The sequence below is a fragment of the Gavia stellata genome, chromosome 30, assembly GCF_030936135.1.
Source record: "Gavia stellata isolate bGavSte3 chromosome 30, bGavSte3.hap2, whole genome shotgun sequence".
Taxonomy (NCBI): Eukaryota; Metazoa; Chordata; class Aves; order Gaviiformes; family Gaviidae; genus Gavia; species Gavia stellata.
The window spans coordinates 3,544,922-3,565,356 of record NC_082623.1 but is presented as its reverse complement, the minus strand read 5'-3'; the positions used below and the strand labels follow the sequence as shown (position 1 = coordinate 3,565,356).

Below are 20,435 nucleotides of genomic sequence, written 5' to 3'. Positions count from 1 at the left end.
CTCGCTGCCGTCCCGCTCCCCTTTGCTGCTGGCAGGGAGCCGGGCTGGGCTGACCCCCCGCCCCGGAGCAGGGAGCCGGGCCGGGCTAACCCCCCCCCGCCCCGGAGCAGGGCCCCCCCCCAGCTCCGCTCGCCCCATGGTGGATCTCGGCACGGGAAGGTGACTCGGGGAAGAAGCGGCGCTGCGCTGGGTCGAGGGCAACCATGAATGAGATGTCAAGTTTCCTGCACATCGGGGACATCGTCTCCCTGTACGCCGAGGGCTCCGTCAACGGCTTCATCAGCACTTTGGGGTGAGTGAGGCGCTCCCGTCTCTGCCCACCAGCGAGCCCGGTCCCGCGGGGAACCGGCCACCGCAGCGGGATGGGATGGGGTGGGATGGGAAAGCAGTGCTGAGCCTGAGCCCGGTGGGAAAAGGGGCCGGAAAGCTCTGGGTGCTGCAGCGAGGAGGGGTGCAGGTGCTGGGGAGGGGGGGCTGTGTGCCTCCGGGCCCTGCTCCGGCTCCACTCGCTGCCGAGGGCAGGATGTGGCCCTGGAGGGACCCTGCAGCCCACCCCCTCCGGCAGCCGCGGCCAGAAACTGTCCCCCCCCATTAGGGGCTGGGGGACACGAAATGGGCTTAAGCAGCGAGAGCGGTCGGTGGGGTTAGGAAGGGGTTGTGCGTGTGGCTGAGCAAGACTGCTCCAGCAGCCGGGATCCCTCCCGGGGCACGGGGTGATTAAGGGCTTCCAGCCCTGTCCAGTGTGGCTGGAGGCTGCCGTCCCCTGGGACAGGCAGCAATGGCTCTTGCTGGCCCCCCCTTGGGGTTCCACACTCCCGGGGGTCAGCTGGAATCACTGTGGGGTCACCAACAGGCGGGTGCCCATGGCCACCAAGTGCTGCTCGGGGCTGGGGGGACTGGGGCACTGCCAGGTCCAGGCTGAGCCGACTCCTTGCAGCCCGCTGGACGTGTCAGCATGGGCGAGGGAATGTTGCAGCCCGACCCGGGGAGACAAGCGGACAGCTTGGGGACCTCTCCCTTGTCCCTGCTGTTTCCGTGCAAGCCAGCGGTGCTGCTAAAGCAGCACCCAGGCAAAGCCAGGCCAAGATCTTTGGCGATGCCCTTCTCCATCCGTTGGCTGCTTGATCCCGCCGGGAGCGTTTGCCCTGTGGCGCTGGGAGAGGCTGTGTCCCCACTGTGGTTAGGGCTCTGCCGGGGCTGTTGGATGCCCCCGGGCATGGGTGGGTTTTTTCCTTACCCCGAAGCAGGGACCCAAACCTTGCCCACAGCCCCGAGCGGGTGGACGTGGGTCTGTGCCAGTGCGCCTGCCCCATGCTGCGTGTAGGAGAGGCTGAGCTCAGCCAGGAATGCTGACTTGGATGGGATTCCTGGGGCAGGAGCTGCCCGGCTCTATAATCTGCGATGAATGCACTTGCTCCCACATGCCTATGTATAACCGGAGACGTACATACCTTCGCCTACACGTGTTCGCGCACCCACCGCTGGGCAGGCGCAGCCTCCGGGTTCATGCCCACCTAAGCCTTTCTCCAGCTGGCTCCAGGATGCTGCCCAGAAATGGGCTGCTGGGTGCAACTGGGTGCAGAGCGGGGCACAAAATCCCTGTGCGTGCAACTGTACGGTGTCAGGCGGAAGGTCCTGCACATGCAGGATGCAGCCTGGCTGTGCCCAGCCCTCCCTGGACGGGTGGGAGGACATCCCCAAGGTCCTTTTTGGAGGGGTCTCGTAGCTGGGCCGCTCTCCCAGTGCCAGAGCTGTCCCAAGGTAGAGGCTGCAGACTCGGCAGCTCAGCACTGAGCACCCTTCCAGCCTGTCTGTGGAATCGGGTCTGGAGGAGGCTCTGCTGGGACCCAACACTGGTTATTAGCTGATGCAGCACATCCTAATGGCTCAGCGGGAGCTGAATTAAGAGGTCTTGGGACTCTTTGGAGCTCCGATCCCTTTGCAGCTCTGGACCCCAGGTCCCCCTTTTTTCGGGGTGCTTCTCTAGACTTACTTAAAGCATCTGAAAACCAGGGCTTGCTTGGAGAGCCTCTGCTCCCAGGCCCCAGCACAGTTTTTGCTGGGCAGCCCCACTTTCCCAGGGTTCTGCTTTCTCCCAGTTGTTTCCCGCCCTCTGAAATTGTTTTCCCTTGTGCCCCCGCGACCTGGGACACCCAACCACACCTTAAATCACTCCTGCGATAAGGGACTGGGTGACTCACCAAGAGCTCTTCTCCCTAACCCTCTTGCCGCACCGCTTGGGACCTTATTTAGCTCATTTGCAAGACAAATAGCTCTGCCAGCCCCACACTGGGTGCTGGGTGCCTGGCTGAGCACCCTGCCGGAAGCGCTCCCTCCATCCTTCCTCACGGAGGCTGTGTGATTGCTGGAGGTCTGCAGTGGGATCCTCTGTTCATATGGGATGATATGGAGTGTCTCCAGGTGCTGGTCACAAGTGTCACGCTAAGGGCTGTACCCCGATGCTGTGACATCCCTGTGCCAGTGTCCCGGCAGGGCACTGGGCTCCTCCCGAGAGCGCTGCTGGGGTCTCTGGGGTGTCCTGGCTGATGCGGGTGAGAACGTCAACTAAATACCAACCCGGTGGTGCTTACAGGCGGTGCTGCTGGGGACAGAGGGCTCTGTCTGTCTGTGCTTGGGATGCACCGCTGGCGGAGTTTGGAGCCGCTTGTACCGAGCTCCTCCACGGCAGCTTTTGCAAAATGCCCGGAGAGGATGAGGAAGGGGAAGGAGGTCTGCCAAGAGGGTGAGGAAGGAGATAAGGTGCCTGCTGGGGATGCTTCCTCCTGCCTGGCTCTGCTGCAGCTCGTACTTCACGTTAAACCCATTAACCCCAGTGCTTTGTCACTGGTGGGGTCTGGCCCAGAAGCGAGTGGGTCTGGGAGCCTCTCTGCCCCAGCGACGGCGTGAAGCCCTGCCCCGGGCTGCGGGGAAATGGGCTGGGAAGGGTCTCAGCCAGGACTAAGCCAGCATGCAGGAGCTTGCCAGGCTCTCAGCGGCTCCATCAAAAAAGCACCAGCTTTTCCTTGAAGCCCAGCTGCGTTGGGGGTACCGGGGGCTGGCCTGGCCGCTCGCACAGCACTGGACTTTCATGACCCATGGGATGTCTCAGCAGGGAAGAAGAATCCCGCCTCTTATTAACACGAAGTCCCATTTTATTATCTTTTTAAGCGCTTTCCTCCTTTCGTACAGGAAACTTGCTGAGGATGGTGGAGGGGGTTGGTGACGGAGCTGGGGGAAGCCCTGCAGCCCCCGGCTGAGCCTCCTCTGCTCCCAGTCCCCCAAATTGCACTGTCAAAGGCCCCTGGGCACAAACCCTTCCTCCGCACACCCTCTCGGCAGTGGGCGTTTGCTCTTAAGGAGGAAAAACATCCCGCCGAAGGGTGGGGAGTACTCCTGTGTGCTCAAGTGCTGGGCTAGGTGGAGGAACGCAGAGCCAAAATACCCACACTAGCTAAAATGCTAAAGACAGCCCCAAAGGAGGAGGTTACTTAAGAAGTCCCACGGGAAGGCAGGGCGAGAGCTGGCTGCCCTAAAGCACCCCCGAGGTGTTGGGGGAACCCGGCTCAGCCGCACTGCTGGTCGCATCCCTTGGATGAGTGCCCTGGGAGCAACACGGTCCCTTGGGGGAGATGGGGATGGGTGTATCGGAGATGCCAGAAGTGGTTTTGGGGACATGGGAAGGTGCCCAGGAGGAGTTTGTGAGATGCAGGGACCCAAGGGTGGTTTGGTCTTCCCTCTTGGCTCGATTCGAGGCTACTCCCGGCTGGGAGGTGGGGAAGGGCTCTGCTGGGGCTGCCCAACTTTGCTGCTGTGGCTTTGCTGCTGCAAATTAAAAGCATCTGAGGAAATGGCAGCTTGAAACAGTTTGGGACAAAAGCAGCAGTGTGGGTCAGGGATGTGGGATTGGCACCGAGCAGCTGCTTCGCAGGGCATGGCACCCCACCATAGGGACCTTGTATGTGCAGTTGCCTTGCTGCTTCGGGACTATCGCTGGTAACTCCTGGGAGATCTGTGCTTGGGGAGAGGGAACTTTTGGGATTGGGTCTGGGATGGGGGCAACAGCCGCTGATGTGGGGTGCCCTGTGGGGATCATCCAGGCAAAGCAAACCAGTGGCCAAGGAGGGAAAGGAGCTTGGAGACCTTGATTTCATTCCTGCTCCAGCTTGATGGATGGGATGATGCTGTGAGCCCTGGAGGACACCGCTGTCATGAGTGTCCCCATCTTATCTTGTGTCCCTGATAAGCCAGCACCAAATGGCTGGAGCCAGAAAGGAGTAGAAATGCAGTGCAGGCGCCTGCGCTTGCCGGGGTGCTCCATCCCTGCCATCCCCGGGGGGGTCCCAGGACCCGCCGCGGGCTCGGGGACCAGCACTGGGGGCTTAGAGAGGGGAAGGGCCGGTGGCAAACCTGCCTGAATGGCAACTGGCTGTTTAAGGTGAAATAACACCTTTGATGATAGCTGTAATTGTGATTGCAGGTGGATTTGCAGGGTGGAGCAGTTCAGGGAAACACAGCTGGTTAAAGGGTAACTCCAGCTCTGCCGGGTCAGGACGAACTCGTCTCTGCGGGGAGGAGAAGCACGCAAGGCCAAGAGCAGCTTCTTCCTCCCGGCGCTGGGACAGCGGGGGAAAAGCTGCATTTTTGTGGCTGCCCTGCGTTCGCTCACTTTATTTTTATTCCTCCCCATGGGCTCAGCGCCCATCCTGCGCCCTGAGCCGGAGGGGCTGACCCTGCCCTGTGCCCAACAGCAAGCTCTTCTCCTCCTCATCCTCATCCTCATCCTCTTCCTCACCTCCAGGGGTTGGTGGGCTTTGTAGTGGGGTGCTCCTGCCTGGGTTGGAGCTCCCCTCCTTCCAGAGCACTCCTTTCCCGGGCACCCCTGGACCATGGCGTACCGGGGCTCCCCTTGGCATCGGATGCGCTGTGGCGTGGCCAGGGAAGGCTCTCTCCTCTTCCCCAGCCCAGGTTTGCCTTGCAGGATCGGCGCCTCCACGTCAGCCCCAGCTGGCCACCGTCCCCAGGGAGTCTCGGGGTGTCCGACCGCTGCAGATTGCAGCGCTGGACGAGCTGCTTTTCCCCTGACCTCCGGCGAAGGCTCTGCCTCGCGCGAGGCCAAGCGCGCTGGCCCCAGGCCAGGGAATCACTTTGTGCTCGATTTATTTTTATTTTTTTTTAAAGCATGCAGAAAGCCCCACTGGAACCACGGCGATGAATTGCACGGCTTAAAGCTAACCAGATGCTCGCCCGCGCTTTGCTGGGCTGCGGGCAGCAGTCTCATCGGTGCACAGGATCCGGCCCCTCGTGCTCCCTGGGGGTAATTTGAAAAGGCAAAGCGTGAAGTTTTCATCGGTGCATACAGCCTGCTGCTTCGCTCAGGATCTTCCTCCAGGTGCTCAGACACCATCAGCCTGTTTTCTCATTAACACCTGAGAAATGAGAGCTGCCCTCCGCGTGCCCGGCGTCCTCCCCGCAGCTCGGTGCGGCAGCGAGCGCCCGTGCGTCCCTGCTGCTCTAATAGTAGAGGGAGCTTTGATTTGCCCCATCCTGCTGCGGTAATGCTGGTTATTAGTGGAAGCGTGTCCTGGCCCCAGCAGTCACCCAGGTGACTCATGTCCCCCCTGTCAGAATCCTTTATTTGCAGCAATTTTTAACCGAAGAATGTTAGTCCAGAGTATCAGTTTAATAAAAATAACACTTTGCATTCCTGCAGAGCGTGTAATCCTAGGATTAAAGATGCTGCAACTGCCTTGAGATCATTAACTAATTAAGACTTCCAGCCTGGCAGGTCACTATCTCTAATCCTGCCCGGTGGAGCGGTGACGCTGGGCACGGGGAAGCGGCAGGCGAATGCTGCCGGCAGAGCTGGTGTGGGTGGGAGGCTCCTGCGCTGTTTCCTTCGGCACTCAAAATGGGCCACGCAGGTCAGGCGCTTCCTCGGAGACCCCTAGGCATGACGATGGAGGATTTTTATTTTTTAAAGTGCAGGATGAATTGGGCCCTCTGCTTTTGTAGGCACTGGTGGGAGCTGAGCATGTGCCGAGGGTCAGTGCTTCACTCCATGAGCCTGACCCGTGGGTTGGTCGGGGCTCAGCGCTCGGTGGTCTTTGCTCCCAGGCGCATCAAAAGTGTTTGTTCCTCCCTGTCCCCCATCAAAATAATAGTAATAGCAACCAAAACCACCTGCAAGTGGCACCGGCGCTGGGCTGAGGCTTTGCATATCTCCTGCGGGGTGAGATGTGTGGTACAGCCCCTGTCCGCAGCTGCCTCTGCTCCGCTCTGGATTTTCCCCTCTTTCCCTGCCCTCCCCTGGCTCCGTGTCCCGCAGGAGTTAGGGAGTGTGCCCGACTCCTTTCCTGCTGTCATGCCCCATGGAAAAGGCATTGCATTTGGGCAGCCCCTGCTCGAGAGCCCGAAACCCCCTGCGCTGCCAACCACGAGTGTTTGCAAAGCCAAGGCAACCCTGTCCGGCAAACAGCTCACCATGCGTTTACTGAAACCTTGTAGGTTTTGGGTTTCTTTTTGCAATCTTCAAAGTCTTTGCTAATTGTTTTTAAGCTTCTGCTGCCACCAAAAGCATTAGAGAAACTGCTTTTCTCTCTTTATTTGAAATCTAAGGTTAATTTCCCCCAGCCCCAGGGAGCTTTAACGAAAGCAGGGAGCTGGTGGCGGGGGCAGTAGCAGCGCTGGGTGTTCAGAGCACCCTGCCAGCCCATACCTCTGCTGCCAAGGATGCAGCAGTGCTGGGGTCCCCGGGGTCCCAATCCATCAGCGCGGAGGCCAAATTCCTCTCTGCCGAGCTGTTCAAAGGAATTTTCCCCTCCTCCGGAGAGCGGCTGGGCTGGGGGAAGGAGGCTGGATCGGGATATCTGTCTCTTTTGCCAACGCTTTGCAGCGCAGCATGTCCATCTCCAGCAATGTTTTGGCTGTTTGGTTTGTTGGGGGGGTTGGGAGTCCCTTGGGGAGCAGACGGGGCAGCGTGGGCTCTGCTGTGCCCTTCGCCACCATGCCACATGCACGCGCCTCATTTCTCCAGGCTGCATCTTCCCTCCTGTCCCAGGGACAGAGCTGCCCCATGACGGATGCTCCCTCCCGGGATGGCGTCATGAGTGCATTCCTGCATCCGCTCGCATGCTCACCGGCTGCCTGAATTCAGCCTCCACAGGTGGGGACATGCTTCTCACTTCCTCGCCCGGGGCAGGAGCGTAGTTTCTCTCGGTGCATCGCTTCCCAGGGGCTGGGAGAAAGCGGGCGAGCGGGTACAGCCTGTCTCACTGGAGCACCGAGTTCCCTTGAAAGCCTCACAGGACCATGTAGACGAGCTCTGGGTGGCCCCGGCGCCATGAGCCCCTCGAGCGATGCTCATTCCTCTGCACTTTGGGGGCTGAGCAGAACTTCATGCCAGGTTACACTTCGCTGTTCTCGGTAACTTTGAAAAGTAACATCCCATCCATCCCGAAATTGGTCCTCAGCACCCAAGACCAAACTGGTAGGATTTTGCTCAACACTGGGAAAACAAGGAGGTGGGCAGGGAGGAGACACAAAGCCCTTCACATCTGATGGCAAGAGCCACCATCTCTGATCAGATAATAATTAATAACTGGTTTTGGTGGGCCCCTGCCACCTCCATCTGCAGCAGCTACACCCTCTGCGTCCTGGTGCGGTGACCTCCCAGCCGGAGAAGGAGAACCACTGAATGAAAGTTGAACTCATCACGTTTTTACCAGATTAACAGCGAAATAACGCCGCAGCCGATGCACCGTGCCGGGGGGGTGGATTCGGCTCAGCCGGGAGCTGGGCAAGGCAGGATTTGCTCTGGCAGGACGCGGGCGTCAGACCCTCCTGCACGGGTCACTAAGCAAAGGCTCCAGCAGCGTGGCTGACACGAAGCATCGTGTTTTTGTTGCTGCTGATTTGTATCTGCTACTGTTTGCCCCAAGGGACCGTGATGAAAAACACATGTGAAAGAAATGGCGGGTGGTGGCGAACAAGGGGTGACATGTTTGGAGCCACTGCCCAAGAGCAGCTGCTCGCTCCAGGAGCTGAGTGTTGTCGTGCTCAATATTTGTAGGGTGCAAATGGGTGGGAAACAGGAGACGCAGCTTTTGATGTTGTCGCTTTGGGCCAGGTGATGGTGGGGCAGCTCTGGTTTGTGGCAAAGCCGCTCCGCTCGCTTGGGCCCTCCTGTCATCTCGTTGTTGCTGACACCTCCTCCTGCTTTTGTCCCCGTGCAGGCTGGTGGATGATCGGTGCGTGGTGGAGCCGGCCGCTGGCGACCTGGACAACCCGCCCAAGAAATTTCGAGGTGAGTCTGGGGCTGGGCTGGGGCAGCTCCCTTGCTGCCGTGAGCAGCCTCAGGGATGATGCTGGTGCCGAGCATCCATGCCAGGGATGGGGATGGGGACGGGGGTCCCCGGTGTTCCAGCTCGCCCAGGGCTCGGAGGTGCTGCTTGTCCTTTGCAGAGGAGCCCGGAGGGATCTTGGACAGCCTCCACAGACTTGCTGCTGTGGCTTGGCCAAACCACTTACCTTGCTCTGTTTGCCTCTGGGGGCATTTATGCATTTATTGGAACCACCTCCACAGGGGGATGGTCCTTGGGAGCCCTTATCCCAGCCCTAAGGAGCAGGGGTGGCCGGGAACCATTCTCTGCAAAGGTGGGTCCAACTGTTCCCAAATGCATCCCTAGGGATGCTGGCAGCTGGGTGTCTACCCACCAGGAGCCAGGGACAGGAGGGGACAGACAAAGGGACAGTTGCAACAGGCAAACTATTTCAAGGCGAGCCTGTTAGCAGTCAGCCCTAATTACATCTGCTGTGCTTGGCTGCACCTCAGAGAGAGCCGGGGGATTAAGCCACCCATTTACGAGGCAGGCAGGGCTTAGGGAGAGACGGTAAATCCCGATCTGTCCTCAGCCATCACGTTTTGGGCCGCGTTGTCTCCTCCGGCACTCGGGGCCGAGTGCGTTATTTCCCATCTGGGCGAGGGGCAGCCCCGGGCAGGAGCGGGCAGCCGTGGCCAGGACCAGGCGGAAAAGGGGATGAGTCAGTGGAAGCCGGGGCGGCTCCTGGACTGTGGAAACGGTCTGGAAAAGCCAGGACAGGCCACCGGGAAAAGTAGATTGTGCCTCCCGCTTCCCCCGTTTGCGAGTCCTGGGGCCGGCCAGCGAGGTGGGCTCGACCTTCGGGCTCCCCGGGGAGCAAATGGCTGGGCTGAGCCTGGGGGATCGCGTCTCTGCCCCACGCTGCACCTACCTGGGAAATGCTATTTCTGTGCCTGGCTGCCCCGTGTGCTCGGTGTGCTGCAGAATGCAGGGGAAGGACCGTGTCCCAGAGAGCGTCCCGGTCAGGTTTGAGCGCCCGGTGCACGCAGCATATACATAGAGCTGTGCTGTACACTGAGAAAATATCCCAAACCCGCCGACTGCATTGTTGGATTCGGGGATTGGCTTAGGGCAGCCTTTGCCTTCATCCCAGCTACTGTAATTTCAGACCCCCTTTTAAAAAAATCTTTTTAAATATTGGTTCCCCACTTTGCTTTGTTCCTCCAACTCTTTCTCAGGGTGGCTTTAACATCCCGCAGCAGGCTGTCCTGCGGGCACCCTTCCCCTCTGGGCACCCTTCCCCAAGGGGGTCCCACCTGCGCAGCAACCTGCCTCTCCGTGGGAGCTGTTGCCACTAATTTCTACATGGGACTGATTAACGAGCCATCCGACAGCTCCCCAGAGTCCTGCAGCCCTACACAGCCCCGGGGGGCCGTCCCCGCTTCCGGATATCGGCAGACTTTCACCTGGGGCTGGATGGGAAGAGCTGGAAGCAGCAGCGGGGCGGCGGGTGCAAGCCTCGTCCCAGCAGCCACACCGTCTCCCTGCCTGGACATGGGCGGGTGTTGAATCTCTTTTCCAGGCGAAGGTCTGGGCTAGACTCAGCCCTGCTCCATGCAAACCCTATCAGGATATCCCGGCGCTTGTTTTAATGGCCGGAAAAGTAGCGGTCTGCCTTCTCAATAGCTATGACCATGAGGGAGGTAAAAACAACGGGCTGCTGCTGTTCTCTTGCAGCAGCAGCAAGAGGCTTAAGAGGATTTTCATGTGCTGCTGCTGTCCCCATATCCTGTGGCCGGACCCTGCCTTATCCTGCGCTGCCGTGAGGCACACGTGGGTCACGCCGGGGCCTGGCTCGGCTTCCCGGTGGGGAAACGGGACCCTTCTCCCGGAGTCAGGTCCAAATGTTTTTTTGGAAATGCCAAAACCCACCCGGGGGCCTGTCCTCGGCTCTCTGAGAGAGCCCTGCACCTCTCAGTTATTTGCTTTTCTTTGCGGTTTCTTTCCCCCCTAAGGCTCTTCCCAGCCCTGCGTTCAGGCACGTCAGGAAAAAAGCAAATAAAGCGCTTCAATCCTGCGCTGTGCCGGCGCCGCGATGGCTGCAAGGCGAGCGGGCAGCGAGACCCCCGCCCGTGCCGCTGCCCGAAATGCCCCGCTGCCGGTTGGCAGGAGGTTTTTGCCTCCGTGGCCGTGCTGGGTCGTGGCAGCTCGGCCGAGCATCGCTCTGCTGGGTTGCTCTCGCCGGGCAGTGCTGACGTGGGAGCTTTCCTCGGCTTCCCTCTTTTCCGCCCACTATCCGTCTTGCAAAAAATTGTCGGTGCTTAGACCCGGGTGCCAAAATCTCCAGCTTCCAACGCAAGCTTTGCTGGAGACTTTCTGTATACGAGTGACTCCGTGCCTCAGTTTCCCTCCTTGCAAAACAGGGCTTAGTATTGAGATGGAGATGTCAGGCAGCCCCTCCGGGCAGGGCGTGCTTGGAGCCAGGGGTTTGATTTGCGCCTATCGTTTAATAGCTATGTTGGGGTTTTTTTAACTCCCCCCAGTTTCTACTTTCTACCAGGTCCTTCTGCAGCCTAATTAGCAATTTAATGAAAACGATTTAAGGTGCTGCAGGTGGCCCAAGTGTTTCTGTAGCCCTGCTCGGAGGCAGTGGGAGAAGGCAGCCAGGCATTGCAGCAGCTACACTCAGTCCCCGATTAAAAGCCCGGTGTCACGGCCTCCTTGGCACGGGATATGCCATTAGCAAATAGACCTGTAAAACGAAATGTGAAACTTGGCCTCTTCCCAGCAGCCCGAGCCGGTGAGAACTGTGCTCTGCGCTTGTTTGTTCGTCACTCCCAGGTAAATAAATATGTGCTTGCCAGCGCCTCGGGACCAGGGCCAGAGATGGAAGTGATTTTTTTTTTTTCTTTTTGTGTCTGAAGTTTCTGGGCTGCTATTTCAGGCGTAATTAGGGCGATCCAGGCTGCAGAGCCCTCCCTGCCCTCGCCCCGTACAGCTTCCAGCCCTGAATGAGGGTTTGGGAGATGTAAGTGCCTCCTCATCTCCAGACATCTGCTCTTGTGCTTCAATTCCCAAAGCCTGGATCTGAGTATCCGCACTTCCCGCCATCCTGGCCACAGCAGCCTGGGGGAAAACAGGGAAATGGGGCAATTTGCAGAACTTGGATATGCTGCAAGTGTTTGGGGGAGCTGGGATGCAAACCTGTGCCCTTCAGGTCCCCAAAGTGTTTCTTTTTGGCCTTGAAATGCAGCTGTTGACATACAGATTTTAGGAGCGGTTGCTTGTAGCCTGCAGTCACGGGAGAACAGCAGCGTGTGTGCAAAACCGGCATATCCCGATGGCACAGCCACGGTCCTGCTGGCTCAGGCTGTCCGATGGGCAGGGGAACAAGGGAGATGTGGAGATGTCTGCTCATATCCCAGTCTCACGGCGCCTGCGTCCTGCCGGCTTCCCTCCCGGCGGGATCCTCTCCTCCTTTGGTACAGCTGGGCTTCATCAGTACTTTTTCTCCCCCTGAAGTTTTCCTTCCCAAATTGCACAGCCGTTTCCGATGGGAACATCTCTAATCGCGAGTCCCAGAAGTGGAGTCACTCCTGGACTCATTATTTACCCTGATTTGAAACTAACCCACCAGCTAATACAAGGTGACGTGACCCTCCACCAGTGCCAGCCACGTCTCCCTTGGACCCCCAGCAGCGGGCGGGGTGGTTGTGTCAGCAGGACCATCTCCCAGTGATGCTGCTGGGATGGGAGCAGTGTCCCGGAGGAGCACTCGCTCCTGCCCCTCGGTGACGTTGGCCCCCCTGGGGACACGCTGGTGGCTGGCGACTGTGTGGCTGCTGCAGCCTCATGCTTGTCTTCCTCTCCTCCCAGATTGCCTCTTCAAGGTATGTCCCATGAACCGCTACTCTGCCCAGAAGCAGTACTGGAAGGCCAAGCAAACCAAGCAGGACAAGGAGAAGATCGCAGATGTGGTGCTGCTGCAGAAACTCCAGGTGAGCAGCCGTGAGGGACCATCCTCCGCAGAGTGGACAGGCCCCGTGGGTTGGTTGGGTGATGACATCCAAACCTCTCATCGTGCAAATCCTGGTATGTTTTGCTTCCCAGAAAACAGCCTGCATGGAGGCCAGGACCTGCCCTGGGCTTTGCTGTCCTCGGGGTGTCCCTCTGCTCTGTCACCTCCTGTCCCACCGCCCTCCCCTCACCGTGGACCATTAGCCACAGCCACCTTGTCTAGAAGAACGGCTCTTGTAGCCGTCAGCTCTTAATTAATTGCGGCATGCGGTGTCTTATAAGGGGGTTGAGATAGGAGCTCAGTAAAGTGCTTTGCGCTGGCACCTGCCGGACTCACGGTTGCGGTCCCCGGATGGACTGGCCCCCAGGGATTGACGCTGCACCCTGGGTTACCCTTCTCATGCGATGCTCTTATCCGGCCTCGGATATGAGAAGCAATTGAACCTTGGATCCTGCCAGACTCCTGACGGCTCCTTGGCTTCCGTGACGTGCCTGCTCGTGTGCCCTTGATGCAGAGGGGAGCCCTGGGCAGCATGGCATGGCCAGGCTCGGTCCATGCTGTGACAGTGCAGAGTGAGTACAGCAGCAACCCAGGAGCCACAGATGATTTTGTTGCTCCCAGTGCAAGGGAGATGTTCCAGGGAAGACCTGCAGAGAAGGATCCACAGGACTGAGCAGGCGGGGAAAGGAAGGGAGGGCTGCGATGCTGCTTTTGGGATGAGAGGTGATGTCCGCTTGCCTTTCCACACTTGCCGCTGTGCCCAGCCTTTTCTGTGTCAGCCCTTCTGATGCTCCTTGTGCAGAGGAGCACGTGGCAGAGCAGGGAGAGGTGCTCTGTGAGCACAGCCCCGCACCCCCCGCAGCACCCAGGGGTGCCTGGCACGGAGGAGGGAGGCAGTGCGGTCAGAACATGCTCCAAAGGGCTGTGGAAGAGAAAGGCTCCTGTTGACTTCCATGAAGTTTGGAAAAGGCCCATGTTAAACATTGCATAATCGCCTCAGACAGCTGGCGAGGCCCCGAGGATGATTCATAAAGCCGAAGCTCAGGAGGGATTCATTAAATCATCTCGTCAGGCTTCAAGCCCAGCCCCATAGGTCCCCCAGTTTTGCCTTTGGGGAGCAAGGTCTGATGCAGTGTCCGGACAAGGCGCCCTGCCTTGGTTCAGAGATGCCAGGACAGGGTCGGTACCTCCTGCTATGTCCAGCCGTACGTGGCCGCTGGCGTATGGAAGCACTATTTTCCTGCTCCAGTTAGACTGTAACTTGTAATGTCGACAGCTGTACTGGCCATGACTGGACAGAGAGGCTCGTTTCTGAGCCTGATTGATTACACCTTGGTTAAGATTTATCTTAAAGAGATTCTGTCATTTGCTTGCTCTTTTCCGCTGCTCCCGGTGTTGCCCTTTTGGCAAACACTCCTGCGCGTCCGGAGCTGAGCGCTGGGGGAGCCCGGGCAGGGAGGGAGCTCTCTGCAAAGCACTGCCCGTGCTGCTGCAAAGCCCCTGGATGTCCTGGCAGGACACTGGACTCCAGGCTGCGATTTATCAGCATCTCCCGCAGGCTGAAAACGTCTTCCAACTCACGGAGATGATTTCCTGAAGCAGAAGCAGCCCGGGTCTCAAGCAGAGAATCCCTGCCCAGCCATCCGTGATGCCCGTGGTTGCCTTCCCGAGCTTGTGCTCTTGTGCGGTTGTTTTTAAGTGGGTTTAAGGCTCGGCGTTTTCTTGGCTGACTAATTGTAGGTGCAGCCAGACGCAGTGCAGACGTGCCGTGGAGGCTTTCCTCCCGCTCTGCTGATGTCTCCCCATCCTCCCTGCGCCCTCCTGGGCTGCCCACCGCTGTGTGCATCCCTGACACCCCATCCCGCCCTGGCTTGGGGGCAAACCCCGTCCCATCCACGGGACAGGCTGGGAACATCAGCCCCTGTGGGCTTGTGTGCTCGGGGCAGCCGGTTCCCGCTCCCGGCCCCACTGGCTTTTGACGAGGGAGGAGCTCAGATCTGGATGCAGATCTAGGACACGCCACAGTGCCGGATCTCTCGCCGGAGCTGTGTTGCTCCATGGGGTTGTTAAACTCGCAGCTCTGCATCAGTGTGGGATTTCTTGGCAGCAGGTTTGTTTTCCTGATGGCAGCAGCCACCACCGCAGGGCTCGCATCCCCCGGGGTGGCACCCAGAGCTGCGTTGGGGACGGAGGGTGAACTGAAGTGGTGGCAGCATTCAAAAGAGCGAAGGGTTTGTAGTGCCGCAACGTGTGCCAGGCACATTCAGAGCCCCGGCGTTGCCTGCTCGGGCACCCACAGACCACCTGCCCCATCCTCCCGGTGCAGAGCTGCCATTCCAGCTGTGTTTCCCAATTCCCTCTGCCCTCAAGTGAAAGGGGGCGAAAGCAGGATGGGAAAGGGAGGATGCTCTCCCAGCTCCATCCCTTGCTGTGTTTCCCATCCCAGCTGCAGGGGAACACTGGGCTTGTGCTGCCCGGGCTGGCGCCGGGGCTGTCGGCGCACCCTCACCATTCCCAGACGGATCCACTGCGGGAGCAAGTTCCTGCCTTCTTCCACATACGTTGGCATCGCTCCTCCGACTGCCAGAGCCACTGCATGGAAAATGTCTGTGGTTTTGGAGAGAGGGGCTGCAAGCAGTGCTGAGCAATCCACTCTTGGGGCACCTTGGCTGGTGGGGACCCATCCTCCCGCATCCACTGCAGCAGGTCTGGACCTGCAGCCGTCTCCGGGCACGGCACTGCCAGCATGGCATCTTTTGCTCTTCGGTCTTGGTGCTGCCGGGCGCTCTCGGTCCCCACAGCTCTGCTGCGGTGGGGCTGAGGTGGGTGCATTGCCCCAGCCTGGCCCGTGCACAGAGTCCCCTTTTGGTGCTGCCCCATAAGACCTGCTGGGGTGTTTGGTTTGTTTTGAATTTCGGTGCCATTTTGTCCCTGTCTTAATTTTTAAGTCCTCGGTTTAAAGCTGGCATGGACTTCATACAGCTGCTCAGAACCACACCAGAGTCCCAGGCTGAGCTCTCAGACGCTGAGGACCGTATTGTAGCTCTGGCCCATGTTGCCGGGGGGACAGCGGGGTGCTGATGCTGCATCCCAGCCTGTCTCATCCTCCTCATAGCCGAGGGTGCAGGTGGCCCCTCTGGGGCTTGCTCTGGGGTGGGGTGAGGAGAATGCTATTACACTCAGCTCTTCTTTTGGTGTTCAGCATGCAGCCCAGATGGAGCAGAAGCAGAACGAGACGGAGAACAAGAAAGTGCATGGCGATGTGGTGAAATACGGCAGTGTCATACAGGTACGGGTGCTTGCTCTCCCCTCCTCTGCGCTCGGCCGATGGGTTTTGGGGAGAGATGCACAGATCCAGCACATCTTTGTCAGGCAGCTGCTGGGAAGGGGCTCGTGGGTTCACTGCTGGGTACGACCAGTCCTGGGGACCTTGGGGGGCCGTACGGCCACAGCTCACACTGGCATTCACCTTTCCAGCTCCTCCACATGAAAAGCAACAAGTACCTGACAGTGAACAAGCGGCTGCCGGCCCTTCTCGAGAAAAACGCCATGCGGGTGACGCTGGATGCCACTGGCAACGAGGGATCCTGGCTCTTCATCCAGCCCTTCTGGAAGCTGAGGAGCAATGGAGATAACGTGAGCACGGGTCCAAAAAGTCCCCAAATTAAGCTGTGCAGAAAGCACTGTGCGTGCCGCCTGCCAGGGCTCGCCTCCCCACGGGGCGCCCAGCCTCATCCTTGCTCCCCCCTTTCCCATTTTGTTCCCCAGGTAGTCGTGGGAGACAAAGTCATCCTGAACCCCGTCAACGCTGGGCAGCCACTGCACGCCAGCAACTACGAGCTTGCTGACAACGCTGGCTGCAAGGAGGTACGGGGAGGCTGGGCTGCCTGTACAGCATCTGGCTTTTAGGGCTTGCCTGTTTTTTTTTCCTTTTTCTTCCTTTTTTTCCTTGTCCCAGGGATCATGACCTTGCTCTCTTGCTCCTCAGGTGAACTCAGTCAATTGTAACACCAGCTGGAAAATCAACCTTTTCATGCAGTTCTGCGACCACATGGAGGAAGTGCTGAAAGGGGTAAGGAAGGAGGTTCAGCCGCCCAGGACACTGTGGGCTCTGGGGACCCGGCTCCGGTCCCCTGCAGGGGCAGGACGTGTGAACAGGCATTTGGCTGTGTGACAAGGGCAGAGGAAAGAGATCCTGCCTTGAGGACCTTAATTTCTAGGAGAATTCATCACTTGGAGAATTTATCAGCAAGTTAGAGTTGGATATTTTAGTATCTCCTGGCAGCAGGTACCCAGGGGGGCATGAAACTACCCTCCGCCTTATTGTATTAAATTGGCTCTCGAGGACAATATGAGGCACACGTAGTGCCAGCAGTGGCTTCTAGCCGCGAGGCCAATTTTCAGCTGTTTAGCCATGCAGCAGGACTGGCTGTTGCCTGGGAAAGGAACTTTCCCTGCGGAGCTATTGTTCAGGACTGAGGTCCTCCAGGAAGCAGCTGGATGGATATTGATTGTTATGATCTTACAGACCCTCGTCCCCAGGCGCCACACTTATCCCCCCGCTTCCCACATCCACTGCATCCTCCTCCCCGGGGCGTTAATGCCTTAAACACATTGGTGAGCGGAGCCTCTGCCCTCTCCAGGGGTGTAAAATGGTGGGTTTGTACCCATTTTACAGCCCGGGGAGGGGAAGCAGAGAGAAGTGACTTGCACGAGTAAACGGAGCGATGGCATTGTGGAGGGCAGGGTGCCCCGTGCCCATGCAGGGTGCCCTTCCCTGGGTTTAGAGGAACATTTGTGCTGCTAGAGGCAGGTGTTAGCACAGCTCAGGTAGGTAGAGCTGGAAGAGCTGATGGTGCCCTGTGATGTCCGGGCTCCCACGGTCCTGCTGTGCCACAGCTGGGAGCTGTGCTCTGCTCTGGACCATGTACAGGGGGGATCCCATCCCCTTGCAGGGTGGGGGGGGTCACACGAGGAGCCACGTTGGCTTGTAAGAGAGCCACATCCCTGGGTCTCACCACCGTGTCCTGGTCCAGGGGGATGTGGTGAGGCTCTTCCACGCCGAGCAGGAGAAGTTTCTCACGTGCGACGAGTACAAAGGCAAGCTGCACGTCTTCCTCCGCACCACCCTGAGGCAGTCAGCCACCTCGGCCACCAGCTCCAACGCGCTGTGGGAAGTGGAGGTGAGCGGGGAGGGGATGGAGCGTGTGTCTGCGGGCTTTCGGGGTACGTCCGTGGGTTGCTGCGCTTTCATGGGGCAGGGGTTTGCTAGAAGCAATGGTTATTTCTATACATTTCCACCTCTGGTAGCCTGACTGCCCTGGTGAAAGCCAGCACAAGGCTCGAGCTCTGTGAGAGAGCTGGGAACAGCGGCTGCTGATGGATGAGCCCTGGTGTCTGTCTGAGCTTGGCTCCCTGAGTATATTTGCTCGTGGCCACCTCTAAGATAGGACGGGGCTCTTGTCACCAGCGTGTTTGCCTGGGGAAGGGCAGGAATGGCATCCCGGTTCCCCACAGCTCCCCACGCTGCTGACTGAGCCCTCTGCTTCTCCTAGGTGGTCCACCACGACCCATGCCGAGGGGGAGCAGGGCACTGGAATGGCTTGTACCGCTTCAAGCACCTCGCCACGGGCAACTACCTGGCAGCAGAGGTAAGGGGGCAAGCAGAGGGATGCAGAAACCTGCCTTGCCCTCGAGAGGCTGATACCTCCCCTTGCAAAGGCAGTGCCCACCCGCCTTTAGACAGAGCAGCGGTGCCCAGGATTGCCTCTGGCCCCACTCCAGTTTGCTTTCGGAGCCATCCTGCCCTGAGCCTCCGCGGCTCCTCCTTGCTCACAGGAGGCATTGGCACCGGGGCTGTGAGCATCCCTGGCATTTGCCCTTTGCAGGGCTAGGCTTTCCCCCCTGAAATCCCCCACCCCACGGTGCAGGGGTTCACTTGCCAAAATAGCTGTTCCTGGCTCCCTCCTTTTCTGGCCCCGGGGGGCAGGAGGGGGTGGCTGCGGTTTTCCTCTCTTTCCTCGCTCCAGACCAAGTGACTGTACTGGCACAACTTCTGAGATAATTCATCCTGCTGCGTTTAACTCTTCCCAATCAGGTTTTGCCCATCCTCATCCTCTGGTCCACAGCAGCATCCAGGGCTGTCCTTGCCTGGGGAGGGTGTGAGCAAAATCTGGAAACACCATCTGCCAAATTTTTTTTCTACTGCTTAAGGACAGCTCAAGGCCTCCTGATAGAGGCACAAAGAGGTTTCCGCACTTAGATAATGTGGTTTCTATGTCAATAATGAGCTGCCAGGACCAAGGGAAAGACAGTGTTACACCCTGCTGCTGGGGAGCAGGGATGTATCGGGGCGGGGGGGTGTCTCGGTGCACCATGTGCCAAAGGTGCTCCCTAGCTGGAGAAGACAACCAAAGGTAGCCCCCAGGGCCCCTTCCACCACTGCACAATGGAAAACAGCAAATAGTGGGGCTCTGAAATGCTGCTTTAAACCAAAAGACACTCCAGTGACACCTTCTGCAGAGGAAAGAAGATCACAGATTGATCCCCATCCTGGGCTGGTGCTGCCCAGCTTGTGTTGCTGACTGGGACCTCAGCCTGGGGCCCCGAGGGATTTACAGGGAGACCTCGTCTTGCTGCAGCACGGAGCCACGGGTCTGTTCGCCAGGGCTCACCCCGTCCCGCTCCTCGGGGACGGGGCGCTGTGCACTGGGTATGGGTCACGTCCTCCAGCCCCATCTGGGCAGGTTTCCTCTCTCTGCGATGTGATCGAGGGAGGCAGGAGTAGAGATAACACCCCACGCTCAGGGTTTTGGAGGGACCGAGTGGGAGGACTGATAGCTGTCTTTCATCTCCCTCTTTAACTTTTCAGGAAAACCCAAGTTATAAAGGAGACGTGGCTGATCCCAAAGCAGCGCCCACGGTGAGCTGTGTGCAGCCTCGCTAGCAGAAATGCTGCTGCCGCTGCCTGAAATCACGCCGTCTCTTAGACTCTGCCTGAAAGCAGTGAAATGCCCCAAAACAGAGCCTGCTGCGGGGACAGTGCCTGCGCCAGGTCCTGCTTGGTGCCGAGGCTGCGGCCGGAGGCTGTCCCGCTGCCCAGCAGAGCATCCCCGCACCCCGCACTGTAGAGTAGCGTCCCTATGTCCCGCTTGCGAGAGGACCCTGCCAAAATCTGTTGAAGGGGTCCCAGTGCATGTTGGATCCCCAGGCCACGGGGAAGTGCTGGTAGAAGAGAGATTTGGACTTTCAGGGGTTTTTTCTCTTTGCTGTTGGTGAGATTTGGAGAAGGGGTGGCCTCGTAGCTCAGGTGCATCACGCTGCGCTTGTGCTCTTGCAGCCCCTCGTGCGTCTCCACGCTGTGAGGCTCAGCCCGGCATCCGAGCAAAAGCTTCTGCTCTGAGCGTAGCCGCTGCGTGTCTCCTCCGATGCCATGTGCGCAGGGAGGCTGGGCTCGGCGGGGCAGCTGCCCCGCGCCGGGCTCAAAGCCACTTTCCCGGGTGCAGGGGGGCATAGGCCGTGCCAGCCGCAGGAACACGGGGGAGAAGATCAAATACCGGCTGGTGGCCGTGCCCCACGGCAATGACATCGCCTCCCTCTTTGAGCTGGACCCTACCACGCTGCAGAAGACGGACTCCTTCGTCCCGCGGTACGTAAGCACGCGTTGCCCTGGAGGGACTGAAGTAAAGGAGGGAGGCTTAATTGTATGCTGTGAAATTTTGGCAAGTCTGTTTGGGGGGGGGCGGCTTTGCTGGGTGTTGGGGGAAGTGGTGGGTGCTGGCGTGTCCGTGTGGGGATCACTCACCAGGACGCTGTGCCATTTGCAGAAACTCCTACGTGAGGCTGCGCCACCTCTGCACCAACACCTGGATCCAGAGCACCAACGTGCCCATTGACATTGATGAGGAGAGGCCCATTCGCCTCATGGTACGGCCCCGCTCCCTCCTCCCGTGCATGGATTTATCCCCTGTGCCCCAATAGCTCTTAGCATGCTCCTCCCCACCCAGCACCCAGGATTTACCCAGGGACTGAAATACCCTGATGATCTGAGTGGGTGGCTGGACACCAGCCTAGAACCCATCCCAGTAACCTAGCGCCCA

At 58.9% G+C, this 20,435-nt stretch overlaps 1 protein-coding gene across 1 annotated transcript in view; it reads left to right on the top strand.

The window, feature by feature from the left end:
• The first annotated feature begins 203 nt into the window (after positions 1–203).
• The window catches only part of ITPR3 (inositol 1,4,5-trisphosphate receptor type 3), a 42,451-nt gene continuing 22,219 nt past the window's right edge, over positions 204–20,435 (top strand). Inside the window, exons 1-12 of the mRNA XM_059831304.1 lie at positions 204–292; positions 8,232–8,302; positions 12,195–12,316; positions 15,539–15,625; positions 15,814–15,972; positions 16,105–16,203; positions 16,325–16,408; positions 17,373–17,519; positions 17,892–17,987; positions 19,208–19,258; positions 19,842–19,984; positions 20,163–20,262. Coding sequence (XP_059687287.1) covers positions 204–292; positions 8,232–8,302; positions 12,195–12,316; positions 15,539–15,625; positions 15,814–15,972; positions 16,105–16,203; positions 16,325–16,408; positions 17,373–17,519; positions 17,892–17,987; positions 19,208–19,258; positions 19,842–19,984; positions 20,163–20,262 — 1,248 coding nt within the window. The remainder of the gene's footprint in view (positions 293–8,231; positions 8,303–12,194; positions 12,317–15,538; positions 15,626–15,813; positions 15,973–16,104; positions 16,204–16,324; positions 16,409–17,372; positions 17,520–17,891; positions 17,988–19,207; positions 19,259–19,841; positions 19,985–20,162; positions 20,263–20,435) is intronic.